The sequence below is a fragment of the Diadema antillarum genome, unplaced genomic scaffold, assembly GCF_040938485.1.
Source record: "Diadema antillarum isolate AM-2024a unplaced genomic scaffold, OU_Dant_1.0 scf00000045, whole genome shotgun sequence".
NCBI lineage: Eukaryota > Metazoa > Echinodermata > Echinoidea > Diadematoida > Diadematidae > Diadema > Diadema antillarum.
Window position 1 is genome coordinate 2,494,256 of NW_027270934.1, and position 20,987 is coordinate 2,515,242.

The following is a 20,987-nucleotide window of genomic DNA, read 5'->3' on the forward strand; positions in this document are numbered from 1 at the left end:
TTCTGCTCAGTCATGGCTGGATGAGAAGACTACGATAGGTTGTGATGTCACATGAGTACAACGGTATAAAGAAAGTATAAAGAAAATTCACCTTATTTTCACTTTTTTCGCATAACATGTGTTCTACTTAATATTGTTGCATTCACTCAATCCACATGTACATGAAGGTGTACTTGTCCTTTAATGTTTTTTGCTTGTGCTAAAAATTGACATTTGTTGACACAGCGCTAGATCTTTCCTACACAGCAATGACCAATAAAATCTGTAGATTAGGCTATAAATAGCTGCGTCATTTGAGTTTCTGTTGGATCACAAATATAATTAGGATGCTAAGTATCTACACATATGTACGTAGATGCACATTAACACGCATATTAAGTGGAATACTTAATTCTTTCCGTTCATGTTCAATACTGGCATCATAAAAAAGTTTTCTAGAACAACATATTTCAGATTCTATCGAGTAAAAAATGAATACTACTTCAATCAATATAAAGGAAAACATGATCGATGTGTCGCGATATTTGAACATTCCTTGATATGAATACTGGCAGATAGTAAGTAAGGCGGTCTGGACTTCAGCAACTTAAATATCAATTCCGACAGCAGTTTTCTCCTTGGACGTCAGATCATATTACCGCCAAACAATTAGAAGACTTTGCGTTCGACAAGAAGATAATAATATGTGTGATTAATGACAATTTACTTGTTGTTTTTAAGCTTGTTTCTGTGTTTATTCATTCAAGGTATAGAGCGTCTAAGTTCTTGGTAAAACGGGATAAAAACTACAAAGGTTGTGGGAGTTTACACGTGAGATTATGGAATAATGACTATAACTTAATTCATTGAGAAATCAACATGACTTGAATGAAAAGTAAAGCATTAGATATTATCGGTACAGAAAGTTCAGATACCAAAGCTATCATTTCAATAAGAGAGGAGTCTCCATCAATTTACATAGTATGTAATCATGGATTGTATAACATTGGTCATTATTATCAGCTCAACGAGGAAATAAGCATTGCAGAAATCACACGTCAGAAAATGAAAGTACCGGGAGGAAAGGCGGAACCGACAGGGAAACAAGTAAAATGGGTTTTGAAATCAGAAACTGATTTCCACGGAAACCAAATTGCCACATAAAACATGCTGGAAGTGAATTTCATTACTCACGATACTTAATTGCAGCCATAACTGACTGATGTGGGAATCTTTCAAGTTGAGAAAGATCTGCACTGTTACATTTTTCTCATGCCTGTGTGACATAGCCCAAGTCACATTTTACTATAATGAGTAAACATGAGCACATTGGAAGGAGAAGTGAACTCATTAATGCCGATGAATATGTAATTCATGCATTACTTGTACTTTTAGTCGATTTATATACGTTTGCTTCTTTTGTCAGTCGTCAAAGTTCGTTGATATTATCTGTTCAGCGCTTAGATATAAATCTATCTATATCAAATACTGTAACTATAAACTGTATTATTATTATTATTATTACTGTTATTAATGTTATTGATGTTACAGAATTACATCTTGACATACATTAACAGACTACAAAATGTAGTCAACAATTCCAGATACATAACCCTTACAAAAAACAAAGATACGTAATCAAGTGAGTAAATTATTCAAGTAAGAAGTAATATGACAACATATTACCGGGCGCTGTAAGCTCTCGATATTTAGAGGGAGCTACAAAACACTATACGAACAAATTTGATTATAAACGAATTTGATAATAACCCTATACCTCATGTACTTCAATGTGCCTTGAACTACAGAGAAGGGACGTATACGTGGAAACTATTATGTATTATGCGTTTATGATGAAAGAACCAATGCAGCTATATCTGACCCCAATTATGGTTCCGATCCGAAGCGACAGTTATTGCCTGGTTCTGTCGGGACTGGTCAGAATGCTGCCCTGACTCCAATTCACTGAGTAAACGAATATCTGTCAGTTACTTCAAGCTTCTCTTACTCTACAAAGTTGTCAACAATAGAGCTTCAGTGTACGTTGGGGAGTGTCTGGTACGACATTGTCAGTCCAGGCGAACTCGTCTTTCATCGTCAGTTACCTTCATTCTACCACGCACTAACAAACTTAAAAAAATATTTAATATAATACTTAATTTAGTTACACACCAAAACAACAACAACAACAACAACAACAACAACAACAACAACAACAACAACAAAACAGCTACATGTACTTTTCTACTGCACCGATGTTGTGGAATTGCTCCCTCCTCTTCTGAAATCATCACCAACACTCGATCACTTCAAACAAAATTTGAAGGCTTACTTATTTATCTCATCCCCTATGCCGACCAGAGAGAGTTCGTCTCATCGCTTTGTATCCAGTGGAAAAGGCGGTATAAATAAACGCATAGCATCATTTTGAAACCGGTCAGGTGAAGTTATAGAAATGTTTTCCTTTCCCACTTTTCGCCAACCTCTCCGTTGTATGGTGTGTGTGCGTGTGTGTGTGCGTGTGCGTGTTATAACACACTGCATGCGTGTTGTACTCATTTTTATCTTCAATACTCTGGTATCCCGCCCTCATTTCTCCCGTTAAAATCCTTTAAAGTATTGTGAACGAGACATTAAAATCAAGAAAATCATATAGAAGAAGGTGTCAAAGCAGAGGGAAATGCCTCCTAAAACAGATCTTTAATGTGACTTATTAAAAGATATTCGCGCCACTGAGAAATCGCGAGTTAAAACTGACTGATTTGCTTCACCGATATTCGCTCCGAAACAGCCGTCTTTTTCGAGCCCTAAAATATGACGTCACGAAATGAACAAAACCCTTTACGAGTGCAGCGGGACATCGAGGCTGCCATTCATAAAGCACGTATTGTATTTCTTGGTGAGCGGATGCAATATCTGGCCTGTCTTTAGTCGCCTCTGCTTTCTCGGCTGAGACATTAAAACGCCCAATTTTTACTTTATATTGTACGGAAAGACTTTGGGTTTGACATCGAGAGTGAATTGAGTGATGACAGTGACAATGACACTGATAGCGACAGTGGCAAAGTCGGGGTGGTAGAAGAAGCGGGGGAGAGGCCGCTGCGGACACAACTCGTTTGGGGCATACATGGAAACGGGCACACTGCCTCTTCATACGTATGCCCCAAACGAACCACGTCCGCAACGGCCCTCCATAGACGGAGCCCACTGTGTGGATGGAGTGGTAGCACAGCGCACATTTCGTGACGTCATAATTTTGGTAACCAAAATTTCGCCGTCAGATCGGGTTCAGGTAGTCTTAAAAGGGTCTTATAACACCATCTCTCCATCGTTCTGGAGACATTTTTACCTTCTGAAAGTTAATTATTCATATTCCTAGAGACTCAAGCTTTCCTGAAATGTGTAAATCACCTTGTTTTATGAATAACGTCCTTTTTTTTCTCGTTCACCATACTTTAAAAGCTATTTTCGGCCAATTCAAATCATCTGTGATCCTTTCTTTTGGTCCTTTCTCCCGATCCACATCAGTAAAAAAAAAAATACATGTACATTGTATGTCACATTATAAAAACACATGAAATGATTACAATTCAATCTCTTCTTGGAAATACTTTTCCAACTCTGTATTTCGTCGTCGAATGGTATCCTTTGCGTGATTTTATATCTATCCCTGCATGTAATAATGCTTTTCGATTTCCGTTCTCTCTTTTGGTCTTTACTTCATCTCCACTCTCACAAGCACACAATGTGCTTTTGAGCACGCATGTTGTTATTCTCACATCAAAAGTTCATTAAACAAATAATGAATACTCTTAGACAAAAACAGTAATCTTTCAACAATTTCTCTTTCGTTTATTGGGACACATAACGTTTAACGTAGCATTACATATGATACATGCACCACAATACACCGTATGCTATTAATGGGCAAGATATACAGCTAAATTTCAGCCACCGTTCAAAAACGATGTGTATATTTTCAGTTTGATCACTGCTCTTTGTTTACAAAGGCATAAAGAATTAACATCTCCCTAAGACAGCCTCATCAAAGTACAACAAATATATGCATAGCTTTTTAAACAGACATTTCTATATACATTATATTGTACACATTGCCTCACGTCAGTTGTTCTTGCTTTATTAAACTCCTTATTAACACACATACAACGATAAGAGGTGAACATCGTATTACATCGTACGTGCATGTATTACAGACGATATCAGGATTCTTTTTTTCTCCCATGCTCTGTGCCTTCTGCATATTTCTTTATCCGTTCATTATCTCTCTCTCTCGTTTCTCTTTCTGTATTATTGTCAATCCGTAGAAGCGTATAAAGTACAGGTACTTACTACAATGATCGCATTAACATTATCAAGGAGTATGGATTGAGAATGATCCACGCAATAACAAGGTTAGAACAGTAGCACTCGTGAAATCTCGTCATGTGTGCAACCAAAATTTTGGTGGCAGTGATTACGCTACTCTTACACGCTTGCGAAAAGCATTACTCGATTTGTTTGATACGGTAGAACTTACAAACAATATAAAGTACATGGTGTAAGTTCCTTCAATTTTGTCTCCCTCTACAAACTAAATTTGTTAAGAGCGCAAATTGCTGATCTGTATATCAACAAACATGTCTGACAAAAAAGTTTTTTTTTCAGACTTGTTTGTTAATTTTTTACTTTGTAGACGGAGACAAAATTGAAGAATCTCACATACTGAACCTTGACCCCTCCGAATAATATTTTCCTTTCATTTAATATAAAGTATGTACATGAATATTCTTCTGATCTTTCTGAAAATTTATATTCTAATGTACATGAATCTATTCCAGATGTTTCAAGTCAACCCAAACCGATTCGATTATTTCTGGTATATCAATAATGGAGGCGAGAAATGTTTTGTATCGCATAAATGTACGAGCATTTGAATATCGGTGACCTACCAAGTAGGAGGATCAACAGCTGCTCGAAATAGCTGTTAGGTCATCTGACCGTGGTGGCGCTACACAAACATTACTCATTATGCAATTTACGATTAACAGCCGCTCATTTCACATTTAAATAGCTGTCAGGTCTCACCCGACAGTGCTGGCGCTACACAATATTGTATGCAGTCTATACGTAAAAGCCTCTCATGTCACGATCTGAACCCTACTTCATTAAGCATTAACAATGATTTCATGATATCTTTTTTGTAGTTTTTAAAAAAGTGTTTAATTGAAATGAAAGACTATGTACACACACACACACACACACATATATATATATATATATATATATATATATACATATATATATATATATACATATATATATACATATATATATATATATATATATATATATATATACAGTCAACCTCGCCTAAATCGGACGAGGGGCCTGAGAAAAACATTCGGCTTGCATGTAAGTGAATTTCGACTTATACAATCCGTTGACAATGCAATTGACACATGGTTGTATCCATCCAGGGTAGAATATTTCTCCGACTTCTCCAATTTCTCGACTTGAGTGAGATCGACTTAGGCGAGGCAGACTGTGTACAAATGTGTATAATATTCCCCAAAACAAAGAATATTTTAGTGTTACCAGTCATGGAACAATGACAGCTATCACAAAGTCTTCATACACGTACCAAGTTAGATGAGTTACAGATTCTACGAAGATTGAAAGATTTTATCTTGGAACTGTAGTACACGTTGTACCACACCACTCTGTATTTCTCATGCCTTGATATTTGTATGAGATGTACCTCTACTGGTGCATGCCCGTGAGGCCCTGCCTAAACAAATTTACCCCATACATAATCATAAATGGCCAGATATAACTTTTCAAATCATGTCCTTATACAGTATCAGTTGTCATGGGGAATTACAATAACTTTCAAACATACAGTTGGTTCGTGATTGGTGTGACATACATACAATGTCATGAACCACAAAAGACGAGAATAAAGGAGGGAGAGGGGAGCTTTCCTCTTATCTGATGTAACTAAAGTAATTGGTCATACCTTTGAGAATAATATTACATTACTGACTGAATTGCGGCTACTACCCCACGATGTAGCAACTGCAACTTGAGATTTGACACGTCTGTGCGCTGATAGTGTGGGGCACTGCCGTGGGTCCTCCTAGACCCCAATGTGGGGTGCACGTCTAATTTGACTTTTTCCCCCTAATCCTAGGGAGGATTTAAACATATTTAGCTTTCAATTGGACATGCACCTGTGTGCGAAAGGGATCAAGGGTGGGATGATTTGCGGTGTACCAATGTTTTGTGTTTCACGTATACCATGAACATTTTGTATTGTGCACAGACCCATTGAAGAACTGCTTAAGCTTCAAGCTGGTGTCCTGCTACAATAAAACTGAAACTGAGACTGAACAAAATACACCGGATTTATCCCATTTCATGCTTCTACATTCTCAACTACCTCCCCACACGGCCGCTCGGACTGTCATGAAGAATTAAGATGTACACTAGGTACCTACATATACGTTCGTATAATACCTCCAGGACTGCACGAACATCAGACTTGGCTCTACACCGTATAACTGCTGGACGTTGTTCGAATTGAGAAATTGAGACTCAAAAAATGGGACTTCCGGGTCTATGCCCCATGGACCCGAGAGGGCCACCTGAACCAATTAGTAAACATTATAATCCCCTCTCCCTGGTAGAGCTCCTGGCAAGTGTTGATAGAATGATTATCACGCATTACAAAGGACCTGAATTTGTTCACTTTGACAATCAGACAAATCCAAAATTATATTTTCCACATAGGTTAATCCTATGTTTCTGCTATGAAAGACAACTCTTTAGTCGGAATAAAAACAGAACACATTATGACAGTAATTCTTCGGCACTGTGAGAAACAAATATAATATTGAGGCTCACTGAGGCTGCACCATTTGAATCTGGGCCCCGTTTTATCAAAAGATATAATCGATTATAAATATCCTTACCACACAGGCTGCCATAGACTTATGATATAAATCAACTACTGTATATATTTTTACTGTATAACTCTTCATAAAACAGGGCCCAGATATCCTCTACCACTGAAGAATGACTCATCCCAAGTTTGAGTGAAATTTGACTCTGCATTTAAGAAGTCAAAAACCACCGACTTAGAGAGTTCAGAAATACCCCGGTTTTCAGCCATATACAACTGTACATTACAGGCTTATTGCACCATTTACACTCTGGTCAATTATTGCGGTTCTTGGTTTCTTGCAGCAACAAAGACAGCAGTTAGGACCATTACTGAAGCTGCCTCGAGTATTACAGCTCGACGGTAAAGGTATCTGAGCACAGTTTCCCTTTGGTCCGGCTGCTCGACACAAAGCCATGAAAAAGAAATTGGCATACACCCAGCTGATCGCCATGACCAGGGATAAAAATGTGCCGATCTGTTTGTAGGCAAGAACGGTAGACGGCAGCATCACCACGCCCGCGATAAAGGTAGAAAATGCCGCGGTAGCTATGGCCGAGCTTAGCTGCTCCATGGCACAAGAGGCGCGGGCTGCCCGATCCTTAGCCGGCGAAATCCTGTAGGCGACTCCGTAGTGGATGGTAAAGTCCACGGAAAGACCAATGGAAAGAGTCATGACGGTAGACTCGAGGATGTTTAATTCCCAGCCCATAAGGACAAGGCTTCCGATCGTAACAAAGACTGTGCAAGCTATTGACATCATCGCGTACAACGTTATCAGGAGATTCCTGGTGGTTAGGAGCAGCACGGTAGCAGCAGCACCTAGGGACAGCCCAATGGATAACGGAGTTCCTGTTGCTAGACTCTCCTGGAGATCGAAGAAGTACATCTGATCGTAGCCTACGCTCACGAAAAAGCCGCCACTCATTTCTACCGGTGCTTTCCGTATCTTCGAATCACTCCAATTTTCCACCGTATGCCAAAATTTGCTAATATTACTGTAAACGACCGACTCTACCGTGGTACTTGTAAAAGAGAGCATTAGTCCTGAAATATGGTTACTTTCATCGAAGCGCAAACTGTAATCATATTTGTACGGGTTCTGGGACACGTACAGGGAAGTGCAATTCTGAAGCACCTGTGGTTCGAATGGGAAGTTGGATTGGCTGCAACACTGGGAGGACTCCGGCAGACCGAGAACTTCACACGGACTTTCCATCAAAGACTTTAAAGTATCGATGAAGCAAAACTCCTTCCACTTATCACTTCCGTCATAAAACGATTGATTCCGTATGTCTCGACAAAATTCTAAAAGCCACTCTTGAGAAGCTTTTGAAGTGACATCAAACGACCTATCGAGAATGAACTTACCATTGTCATCTGGGTCCCACGAATTCCCATTGTCCAAGGGCACTACACCCCAAATGAACAGAAGTGGTAGCAGCTCCCTCTCACCTCCTTCAAACTCAAACATATCTTTATAAACCTGGTCATACTGCTCCATATAATCGCTCGCCACAAACACTTGAAATTCTGTCTCCGTGGGGAGCTGAAGCTTCGGCTTCACAAATACGACGCAAGCTCCGCCGAGTCCCAGCAATGTCAGTACGGTCAGCCAGAGGTACCTGAACTTGAAGACAAAAGTCGGAATACTCTTCTCCCAAAATAATCGCATAGGTTTTGTCAGACTCTGGCAAAATTTGGCAGGTTCCTCAAACGTCGCCTCGCACGCTTTGAACCGCAGGTATTTTTCCTCGATAACAACAATGGCTGGTAACCACGTGACTGTGTAGACAAAGTTGATAATTATCGCACTGCCGGCGTACACGGACAGACACCTCAAGGCGGTTATAGAGCTAATGATACAGGAAAAGAGCGCCGATGACGTCGTAAAGCTCGTTACGAACATGGTCACGGCTGCGTGATGCAGAGTGTCCTGAAGCATCTCAACTCTCTTCTCGCTGTCGCCATTATGCCTCTCTTTCATTTTCTTCCAGATGTCCACGTAGACGAAGGTGTCATCTGCGCCAATGCCGATGATCAACACGAAGGCGAGGACGTTGATGAAGGGGAAGAATGGCAGGTTAAAGACAACGACATAAAAGAAGTACGAGAGCACGAGCGACATCACCATGTCTAGGACTGTCATGAATGTCACGAACAACGACCCGATGTAAAGCCACACCACGACAAAGATCAAGCCCATGCCAATTCCCATGTACTTCAGGTCAGACAGGAGTAAGTTGGAAAAGACATCAAACTTAAAACCGCCTCCAACGGCACAGATTTTTGTCACGCCGTCACTCAGGGGGTGCCCCATGAGGTGGTCCGTGTACAAGTCTTGGGAAATGTCCCCGTAGTCTGGGAACGGAGTAATCATCATGGTGAACTCCGCATCGAAATGGCCATTAGCTATTTGCCTCGCAGACCCAGAAGGGAGGAGATGCTGAAAGATGCTGTACACGGCATCAGTGACGGTGCAGTTTGTGGGTACCTCCGGGCAGTCGGAATGTAAGCATTCTGACGTAAGGGATCCATTTGCGTAATACGGGGAGCACTCACGTAGTAACTCCTTTAGGGTAGAGATGTCTTCATCGTCCACATCCACACAAGAGTCTTTGTTGTTCAAGGAAGCCGCATACCTGCCGAGGGACAGTGGTGCGCAGTCGGCGTACCACGACTGACGCGGGCTCTTTTTCAGAACATATTTCTCATACACGTTGCACATGGAGTGTATCGCTCTCGTGTTGAAGAAATCAGCCTCATCAATTTTCGAAAAGACGAGCCGCAAATGATGCAACGAATTCGCTATTGGATGAAGGAAAAACAATAATGTTGAAATGTTATTGAGGCATGCTTATTTTTTTTTTCACATGACTGAAACGTTTTGAGCTTTTTTGTTTGAAATGAATTTGCAACTACAGAGTTGAGGACATCATGTTGAAAAAAAAATAGAGTAGCAAAAGCAAATAAAATAGCGTAGAAAAGGTATCAAAACAGAACATGAGTGTTGGAGTATGAATGTTTCCTTACCCCTTTATAGTCCAGGCTATTTTGAAAGTGAATTCAGATGGTTATTTGAAAAAGTCTCGGCCTTGAATAGCACGATCGTGGCGAAAATCTCCAAGACTGAATCACTACTTATTCCCAAAACATAGTCGTTTTCTCTAACTCATGCTAATCATACTTATTTTTGTATAATACTCTGTACTCTTATTTCTGCATCAGATTTTAAGCTCTAAATCCTTGAACAAAGCTTCAAAGAGGTTTTTCCTGTAAACGTTCTCTATATTTTTGTTTCTATGTTTTCTTTTTCTTTTTAAATTGTTCCCTTTTATCTAGAATAGTTGATGATTACTAAAAGGAATGCTATCTGAGAGAATCCAGAGAAAAAATTCATCTGACCAGGGAGGTGGAACCACTCTCTTCTCTCTCTTCCGCCTCCTTTATCATCCACTGCTTGTAAAATCAATACATTGCCCAATACAGGCAATTGGCAGGAGGCGCGTCGTGAACTAAACGCATGACACTGAATTTGACTGTAATGACATTATAATAGTACATGTATATTATGGATTTCAAAGACCGTTATCACATGCAACGAAACTGCGTGACATACCTGGATCGATGCAGGAATAAGTCACACTGCCGCCTTCCCACAAGCTGGACTGATCTGTGTCGTTGACGCTGTTGCTCTGGTCGCTCGAAACATTGCTCGAGGACGGCGCCCATTCACTGGCGTCCGGCACGCTCACGCTCGAGGACCGTTTGTTTCGGGTGTGAAATCGGCCGAAATCTGACCTGTCGTAAGTTTCGCTGAATTTTCGATACCCTTCTGTCCTATCCCTGATGTCAGTCTTTCGGGCCTCGAATCCCTGCACCATGCAATAATAATATGAATGATGATGATGATGATAATAATGATAAAAATAGTTTTAATAAAACCAATAATAACAATAATAATATAACAATAATAAATAACACTTGTATAGTGCCTAATATTGGCGTTTCTACGCGCATAAATATAGGAAAAATATTACATCAAAATACAGCATATGATTATTCATATACATGTATAACAAAGAAAAAAAATACGGTTCAGTAAATCGATAAGCTTGAAGCACGGATTGAAACTTATCTACACTTCCAGCATTTCGAATGTGCACTGAAGGGGCAGCGAGGGAGTTTCATAAGAAAATAAAATATTTATCATTTCCTTTTTTTTAAGGAGAGGGGAAGGTTTCCTTTACACCTTCCCCCGCAGCGGCAGTATGCAAGGAAGCTTTTGTATATTATGCTGCCCTAGTAGCGTGTTTCGTTTTATCAGAAAAACAGTGTAGAGTGGTACGTTATTGCTTTGTTAGGACATGCCATTAAATCATTCAAAGTGGGCATAAATATAATTTTCTCTTACATCATATAGTTACGACTCATCAACAAGATTAAAAGTATTGTTTACCATTGGGAGCGGTGATTAAAAAAAAATCGAGTTATCACATTTGTCGGTCAGTTGTATCACAAAACACCCTACCATATATAAAAAAATCGCAATAAAGCCTTAAATATACAGAGATATCACTTCTTTTCTCAATTAATCGTAACTGGGCAATTCCACGGTAACGGAATTACAAATCAGAGAATTTTGGCTCATATTCTTTCACCCTGTATACATAATTGATTACTTTGCCTTCTCTTGATACATTTAAAAGATGCAGAGGTACTCACACTGTCACCCCAAATACAAATTTGTTAAATGTTCTCACTTGGTTGGTTACAAAGGAGGTCTATGTGCGATGGTAACGGAATTACCAGAGAATTTAGTCACAACTTCAACTCTGACTTTAGGAGTTGTTTCTCTGAATTCTATATCACATACACTGTAGGTTGTTATCTGATTTCATCTTTGATTGTCTCGACTTCAATTCGGTTGTATTGTTTTTCAAATATTTCATCACATTTTCCAAGCAGCACGCTTTTTCCCTGTAAAGTCAGTGGTAACGGAATTACACAAATGGTAACGGAATTACTCCTTCTGAAATACACTGGAAAAAATACACATTCTTGGTACTCATGTATTCTGAAATGTCTTGATAAAGATTGTTTATGCCTTTAGCTATAATATAACCACTAAATAAGTACTCTCTAGCCTTTGACCTTGAACTGCTACAAGTGTATAGGTGCCAAATGAGTTTTTATTGTCAAAAAACATAAAATGTTCATGCTAACGACTGTGATTTGAAGTTGTAACTACGTCAATCAAGATCTCGTAACTTCTAAGTACCACATCCATCAAAATTTGTCTACTTTCAAGTTAAGAATTTCACACTCTCCAGGTAAATGACATCTAAGACACATGGTAACGGAATTACGCTAGAATAGCCCTACACAAGTACAATTCTATAAATCCAGTCAACAATACTCAAATTTTCTTGTATTTCTTTTGTTGATATCATGCAAGACAGATTTCTCTGTTTTCTTCTTCCTAAATATGCCAATAATTGACAATATGTGTGAATTACTTACAAGTATTCTACATAAATATTATGTGCACATGCATAAGAAAATAATAAAAAACTGTCCGGATTGACACTGAATTTAAATCTAAATCATAAGTGCCAATTTACAGTGCAAGAGCACAGTGTGCAGCCCCATCATTGAACACAATGTTTAATATTAAGGATGAACACTAAAGATGCTTGAAACTTTTAATTTGTTAAGTGAAAAGATGCAGTTGTGGTTCAGTGACAAATATAACAAATTACAATTCAATCATAAATAGAAAAGAAAATTTTCTTATATGATTATGGTACTGCACCAGTGCTTAATCATTATCATCTATATGTTGTGGCATATATTAATCACTAAAAACTTGTGACATTTTACTAATAGCTGAAGTTGTCCCCTGGAATATAATGTAGTGCATAATTTGATAATTCCCTTACAGTGTAAGTCCTACTTAAGCCCACCAAAATAAAATGAACTAAACTAAAAGGAAATAGAAAACAGCAAAATAACTTTAACAAACTACAACTTTTTGAACCACTAGAGTGAGTCCACCAAATTCTGTTAATTCATAGAAAGGTAAGAGGGCCTCTTTTATCCATCTGCAGCTCACTGTGTTAGAGTTTAGATTAATCAACCTGTGAATAATGTTAGTATTTACTTCTGACCACACAAAATTTCCAAATGACGTCTTCAGAAACACAATCATGGCTTGGCCTATAATTTTCCTACAAGTTTCCTGTCTCTGTCTTTTTTCTTTGACTTTGTCTATTTTCTCTTCCTGAGTGTTGCCATATATTTACTCACAAGAAGTGTTCATCTTCTCTTTTGCAGTAAGTGTTATTTTGACTGCCTGAAAGCAAATTATAAAATACACTGTAATGGCACTTGTATGAAAGGAAACTGGATTGTACAGCAAATGGTAACATGAAGAGTAAAGGTAGAAGCAGAAGCCCATTGACTTTAATATTTAAAATCTTCTTAGGATTGGAAAGTAGAGGCCTAAATGTTACATTTTAGAGCTGTATCACAATTACTGACAGGCTAAATGTTCATCACAAATGGTATTTTTGTCTTTATTCCTTTTAAAAAGAAAGGATTAAAGAACAAATTTCAAAGGGTAGCAGATGCTCTGTATCAAATGGGCATGAAAATCAAAATATATGTCTCTGTGGAGGAAAGATCTAAGAAACAAATGAAAGAAGGTAATAGTCATACACTTACCATTAAAGATAAAGGACTTGAGGATGAAAACAGGACATGTTCAATAAAAGGTCAGACTATCGACTTGGTGATAATAAAGCCTTTAGCATACAGAAAGATCAAAGGTGTCACATTCAGTGGGCATCCCGTGTCAAGTAATGACTTCTATCACATTGTGTATGATCCTTCTCTTAAATTCTTGATCTTTCCTCACAAAAATTATCCTGTTCATTTCTCTCTGTCAGTAGCAGTGCTCTCTTTTCCTTTTAAAGAAATTTTATGTCCTTCCTCTTCTTTGTAACCTTTGTTCAATTTATGCTGCATCACATCCATTTAATAGTCCCTCATCACTATACTTAGATTTTGTATGAAACCATGAGACTTTTTAGCAAGAAAATATACAAATTGATATCTCAGAATTCAGTATGATTTTTAACATTTGAGAATGAGTATCTGTAGCAAACCTTATAAAGTTATCAGTTAGCACAGTCTCCATGTACACATGTAGTTCTTGTACATGAGAGAAGGTGAAGGAAGGGAGGAGACTTTCAGCACAAGAAGTCTTGTCAAGCGTGTACCCTGATGTCAGGACTCACTGTCAGAGGCATCCAGCTACACTGTATGCTGAGTCATGTCAGTGTATCACACCATACATATATTTCAACTTTCACTCCTTTACTGCCAATCACTAACACTGTTAAGCTCAATAATAATGCCCTGAAGCTATTTCATGGACAGTTCACATACATATTGGCACGAAAGTAGGATATGTCATTCTCTTCCATATTAGATGTGCGTGTAATTCCGTTACCATGTAATTCCGTTACCACAATTACAGAAGAACTGAAGGAGATATTTCACAAAATGTTTTGTGACTTTTCAGGGAGTCACATGTAGAGAAAAAATTTACAAGGGGAGAAAAAAATCAGTGATTAGTTTGTTCAGGAGAAAACTTTTTTCAATTTTATGGTAACGGAATTACGTCAATTTGTCAGTAGATTTTGAAAATTTCTCCAAAAAATATCATAATGAGAGTGACTGAATGCTTCATTAAATGTGATTGTTGAAGCATAGGAATAAAGATGTGGAAGTATGGATAATGCAGAGATATATTTAAGTTGTTTCATTTTAAATTTTCATTTAATATTGTAAGATTTTAGATAAATACAATAAATAGTCTTCCAACTTCAAAAGTGTGTACAACAAAAACGAGGAAAGTTATTGGTAAAGGATTTTTTGTTTCCGTAAATACAACAATCCGTCTGTACGGGAAACTGAAATTTCTGAGCATTTACTTAACTTTGAATTTTGCTGTTTCTGCCCTTCCCATACGGAATTGCCCAACTGTAGATAATAAACCGTACTTCTGTAGATGGCATATTCTAGAAACAATTTTATTATACACTATTGTTCACATTTCGTATGTAAGAATGCTTAACATTGACTATACTGATTAATATTTTTCCATTTGATGATTGTATCCCTGACTCACATTCTAGAACTATTTTGAAGCACTAAAACTGGGTTTCTGTTTCACCTGCACATAGTTAATACATGTAATCATTGTCTTTAAAAGGCCAGGACTGTCACTCCTATGATAAATTTATCTCTTCCAATGACTGTGCTATCGAATTTCTACTCTCACCTTCAACGGGTCGTCGAAAGACGGCAGGTCGTATCGGACGAACACAAAGGCTCCCGCGCCAGCCGTCAATGCGAAGAGGATGAAACAAAAGAGCACCGGGAAACGCACGATAAATTTGGAGTACCTGATTTATACGGGCAGAATTGAAGGCAAACAAAGCAGAGACAGACTTTCAATGACAACAGTGAAAGCGGAAACGACCACACTCAGACTCGATAAGGAAGTTGACAAATACTATTTGCCATTGTCTGATAGAATTAGTGTCACCTCAAAAAAAAAAAAAAACAACAAAAACAAACAAACAAAAACAGACAAACAAAACACACACACACACACCCACAAACATCTCGATGCACGACATTCTTCCGTTGCTACGTTTTATTTTGTTTAACCGTCATCAGTACTTGACAGCCATCCACTATGCAGTCAATAGGAAAAAAAGAATAGAAGATTGAAATTCTGCGAGAAAGCATGTGCGTATACATGGAAAAAGTTGTGTTCCAAATCGTTTTAATCAGAAAGAGACTAACCAAGATGATTACAGCGATCAAGAAACATGCCTGCGTGTTCTTTCACATCCAATAAAATAGAAACTTATATGAGCAAACTGAACGTTATGTAAACATATAAAAAAACGTGAGGTCTCTGGTTATAAGCAATTTCGTGGTTTCATTTTCGCGAATAAGGAGAAATGGTTACTTGCCATAACAGGCAAGTAGGTTTTGAAATTCACTCATAAAGCATCTTTGGTGCAATGATTATTCACATAAACAGATGCTTTACGTCTCTACACCCACGTAAGTAAGCAATCCCTGAAAGTAGTGTGCTTGCTAACTCATCCCCCTTACAGCAGCAAAGTGTTCATTAAAACCTAGTATTTGACAATAAGATTTTGTTAATAAAGATACATGCAATGCAAAGTAATAAATGGATGCTTCCCATTGTTCGCCTGCTGGTTTTCGCAAGTTTATTTGAACATGGATTCTATAGGTTGTTACGTTGGGCAAGCTTGTATTTATGCATTTTGTCGCTTTGGAAAACGAGTGAGGTGCCTGACCAAATGAGAAAAAGAGGTAATTTTCCAAAAAATACAGGTGTATGAGTTTCAATAATTAGGAGATGGTCTACTATAGTATAACGAGGTGTCTGCTAATTTCACTTTACACTGTGAACTGAATTTGTTTCTAGGCTGTTAACTGAATTTCTTGGCAGACACGAACTGCTGTGACAGCTGAGCCCAACAGCTTTCTCATTCCATGAGTCATTTCATCTATGTAAACCTGCTACTTTTATCCTACACGACCTCACATACATGCACATACTTAATGACACATTCAATCTCTGTAAAACAACAGCGTGCAATCTAGAAAGGGAGTGACATCAGGGGCGTCACCAGCTTTTTTTTTAAGGGGGGTGCGTTTTGACGATAAATGTAAACTGTGAGATTTTTTTTTTATTTGATTTATTGGCTCCTGTGTCATCATGTACATTTACACATACTCTATGATTATATTGTACATATTCATTTTTATACATGTGATTGTATACATACACGAATCTTTCGCTATGAAGGACTAGAATATATGGGGTACATTATGTGACGGTGTGAGATCCTCGGCGATAATCCATTCCGCTCCTTCAGTGCGGAGGGTGTGGGAGGGGGATCCCACCCCCCCCCTCAAACGGTAGGAACTTTTTGTGAAAACAAGAGTATAAAAGTCGCGTTTACAGAGCATAGTAAAAATAGGAATACTACGAAGTACTATTACGGGGGTACATTATATGTGACGGTGTGACGGTGTGAGATCCTCGGCGAGGGAGCGAAGCAACCGAGCGGGAGAGGGTGTAGGAGGGGGACACACCTCCCACGGAGGGACTTTTTGTAAAAAGAAAATAAAAGGAGAATTGCAGAATAATTAAATGCGAGCGAGCGGAGCGAGCGAGCTTGAAAATTTTGATATCTTGAAAATTTTGATATCTATCTGATACAATGTATTTTGATATCAATCCCAAACTGCGGTTTGTAGCAATATTTTTTCACTTTGAAAATGAAGGGGGGCCCACCGGGCGCAACTGCTGGCATTACTGGGAGCAACATAAGGATAATGGCATGAGTAAATGCGAGGGAGCGGAGCGAGCGAGCTTGAAAATTTTGACAGTTTACAGTCCAAACACTGCCGTTTTTAGCTCTATCTTTTCGCTTTGATTAAAGCGAGGGGGGGGGGGGTGGCGCACCGGGCGCAACTGCTGGCACTTACTGGCAGCAACGTCAGGAGAATGGCACAACGATTAAATGCGAGCGAGCGAAGCGAGCGAGCTCGAAAATTTTGCATATCACAGTTTAAAAAAATGCCGTTCTTAGCTACATCTTTTCGCTTTGAAAATTAAGGGGGGGGGGGCGCACCGGGCGCAACTGCTGGCAATTACTGGCAGTAACATCAGGAGAATTTCAAAGCGATTAAATGCGAGCGAGTTTAAAAAATTTGACATTTTACAGTAAAAAAAAACTTCCGTTTGTTGCTATTTTCTTCGCTTTGGAAATTAAGGGGGCGCACAGGGCGCAACTGCTGGCAATTACTGGCAGTAACATCACGAGAATGGCATAACAATTAAAATAAAAATGCGAGCGAGCAGAACAGTCAAAAAACTGCCGTTTGTTGATATATTTTTTCGTTTTCGAAATCAGGAGGTGGGTGTGGCGCACCGGGCACAACTGCTGGCAATTACTGGCAGCAACATCAGGAGAATGGCATAACGATTATATCGTCTGTATCACTTCAGTTAATCGATTTTCCTTACAACGTTTTTGTTACCCCAGGTTCCACAATTATGTTTTCTCAATTTACTTTGGAAATGAAGGGGGGCCCACCGGGCGCAACTGCTGGCAATTACTGGCAGCAACATGAGGATAATGGCATGAGTAAATGCGAGCGGGCGGAGCGAGCGAGTTTGAAAATTTTGACATTTTACAGTCCAAAAACTGCCGTTATTAGCTCTATCTTTTCGCTTTGTTGATTAAAGGGGGGGGGGGGGTGGCGCATCGGGAGCAACTACTGGCAATTACTGGCAGCAACGTCAGGAGAATGGCACAACGATTAAATGCGAGCGAGCTCGAAAATTTGGGCATTTCACAGTTTTTAAAAAAAATGCCGATCTTAGCTACATCTTTTCGCTTTGAAAATTAAGGGGGGGGGGGGCGCACCGGGCGCAACTGCTAGCAATTACTGGCAGTAACATCAGGAGAATGGCAAAGCGATTAAATGCGAGCGAGCTTGAAAATTTTGACATTTTACAGTAAAAAAATTACCGTTTGTAGCTATATTTTTTCGCTTTGGAAATTAAGCAGGGCGCACCGGGCATGGGATAACGATTAAATGCGAGCGAGCGGAGCGAGCGACCTTGAAAAATTTGACATTTTACAGTCAAAAAAACTTCCGTTTGTTGCTATATTACTTCGCTTTGGAAATTAAGGGGGGCGGTGCGCCACTGGTAGTCCAGGATGTCGGTTTATGTTCATGATTGGGGGATGTATGACCAGCGAGGGGGCGTCGAAGTGACCAAGCTGGGGAAGGATGTCCAAAATCTGCACTTTAGAGCATCCCCTAATTGTTTGTGTTTGTGTGTGTGTGTGTTTTATACATGGAAAAGTTGGGAAATAGCCCAGGTCAAGTCTTATTATTGGCAATGCAAGGCATTTTAATATAGACTATAGTATGTAAAGCAACACTCAGTGATCTAGCTTTGATATAACGAAGTGTAAGGTACAGAGGTGTGCATTCTACATCACATTGCGCAACATTGCAGCGACTCTTTACGGTTCGGATGTTCTGAGTACACCGCTCCATCCTGCTTATCATTCAGAATGCCAACCAGGAATCACGCTGAATCACAATCTTTTATCGGCTCAGGGCTCTTTGAACAATGTTATACACTATTGATGCCTCTTTGATTATGGTTAAAAGAAATCTTAGAGAAAAAAAAATAATTTCTTGCTCACCCTTTCATGTCAATTTCAAGAGCAGTTTACCAACCCTTGAATTACCATTTTTTTTTTAACTAGCGGAAGGGGGGGGGGGGGGGGGGGGAGGGAGGGCAGTTACGCCACTGATTGAAGACCTATAACGGGGGAGGGTGTGGGCGGGGTATCTCCCTCCCATGCAATGGAGCTTTTGCATTTTCTGATTTGATAATCCGTTGCACAATGAATGAAATATACCTTACGTATACAGTACGGGCGATAGATAGTAAACACGTGATGAATGTATAGCATCAGGTGTAGAAAGATGTCCCACCACCCACGTTTGGAGGAAAATAGAGATTTGATCCAAAGTAGCAGCATGTAGTGCTATAAAACATGTGTAGGAGCTAAAGGGGGTATATATATACATATATATAAACAGATATGTAGATATATACATTTATACAATAATGACGTAACAATGTCAAAATCTCCTCACCTTCAAAAAATGAATTATGGGAGGATCAGATTTTCAATCACACTAGTTTGATACCATCGAATACCAACCAATACAACCAACTCCTTCCGCATAAATTCAGATCCACACAGAGACACATACACGCACCCCTATACACTCATAACAACCACATACTTACATTGGTTCATACATTAATACACAGAAGACACACATATAATTTTATATAATACGCATGATATTACTGTCATCATTATGACCATGCAGATATCAGGGCAAATGAACTGATGAGCACAGCAGGTAGGATCATTGAGGTGTATGCAATCAATGCAGGCCTGAAAACATCTTTACCAATAGCAGAATCCCGTCCTTGGTAGCTCCTCATAACACCTATTACTACTCGTTGAACAAGTTTGCGCCGTTCCGTCGACGTTACGGGCGACGTCACGGGCGACGTCACTTAAACGCAGGGCGCCCCCATTAGTTGTCGCGTCTTCGTCGGAGAGATCGGCCATGTCGTCATGAAGGCTGGTAGCGGACAACCACGCATCACCTACACAGATATAAGCCAGAATGAAACGTGACAACCAGCCTCTGGTACATGGAGTAATCATTGAACATTTACTGGTATGCTGCAAGCACGCTATTCTCTTGAAGAGGAACTTCAAGCACTAATAAAGGTATCGTTTTTCACTCACGGCGTAGTACGCGTCTGTTAGCCAATCTTTTATAAGGGGGGGGGGGGGGGTTAAACAGACACTGGCCTTGGGCACTTCAAGATATTTATTGTAAATCACGACCTTTTTTTCTTTCCACAGTCTCTATTCGAGACTATGAGCGATTACGGAGACTTCAGAGCACTTTGGTTTCAGGCAACATTATCATCAAGGGGTCTAGGGTAATTACCCCTGGGCAATTATCCCAGACCCTTCCCAAGGCCGTTATTCTAATAATTGAACTTGATCCTAACCCTAACCCAAACTCTAGCCCTAAACTTAACATTAACCCTAATAGTTACTCTAACCCAGGACCACTAATCATGTATTTCGCCGGGGGTATAAATTGCCCTGATATGATTATCAAGCATAACTAGAGATTGTAATTTGTCATCACTGACAAATTAAGGTGATCCGATTTTTTTTTATCAATGATTCGAGTCCTGATCGCAATAGGTATGACCATACAAGTTTCATCTGTGTTTAGAGACATTGGCCGTGTGATGTTTGCATTCTCATTTAGAAAAGGGAGTCATATCTGCCATCTTTGGTACCAAATTCTGTATACA

At 39.3% G+C, this 20,987-nt stretch overlaps 1 protein-coding gene across 1 annotated transcript; it reads right to left on the reverse strand.

The window, feature by feature from the left end:
- Window positions 1-5,295: 5,295 nt before the first annotated feature.
- LOC139714250 (protein dispatched homolog 1-like) lies at window positions 5,296-20,088 on the reverse strand (the record flags this gene model as incomplete). Its single annotated transcript, XM_071625968.1, has 4 exons — window positions 5,296-9,727; window positions 10,539-10,794; window positions 15,270-15,393; window positions 20,054-20,088. Coding segments are annotated over 4 exons (2,979 nt in total), but the record flags the coding sequence as incomplete, so codon positions are not given.
- Window positions 20,089-20,987: the final 899 nt, after the last annotated feature.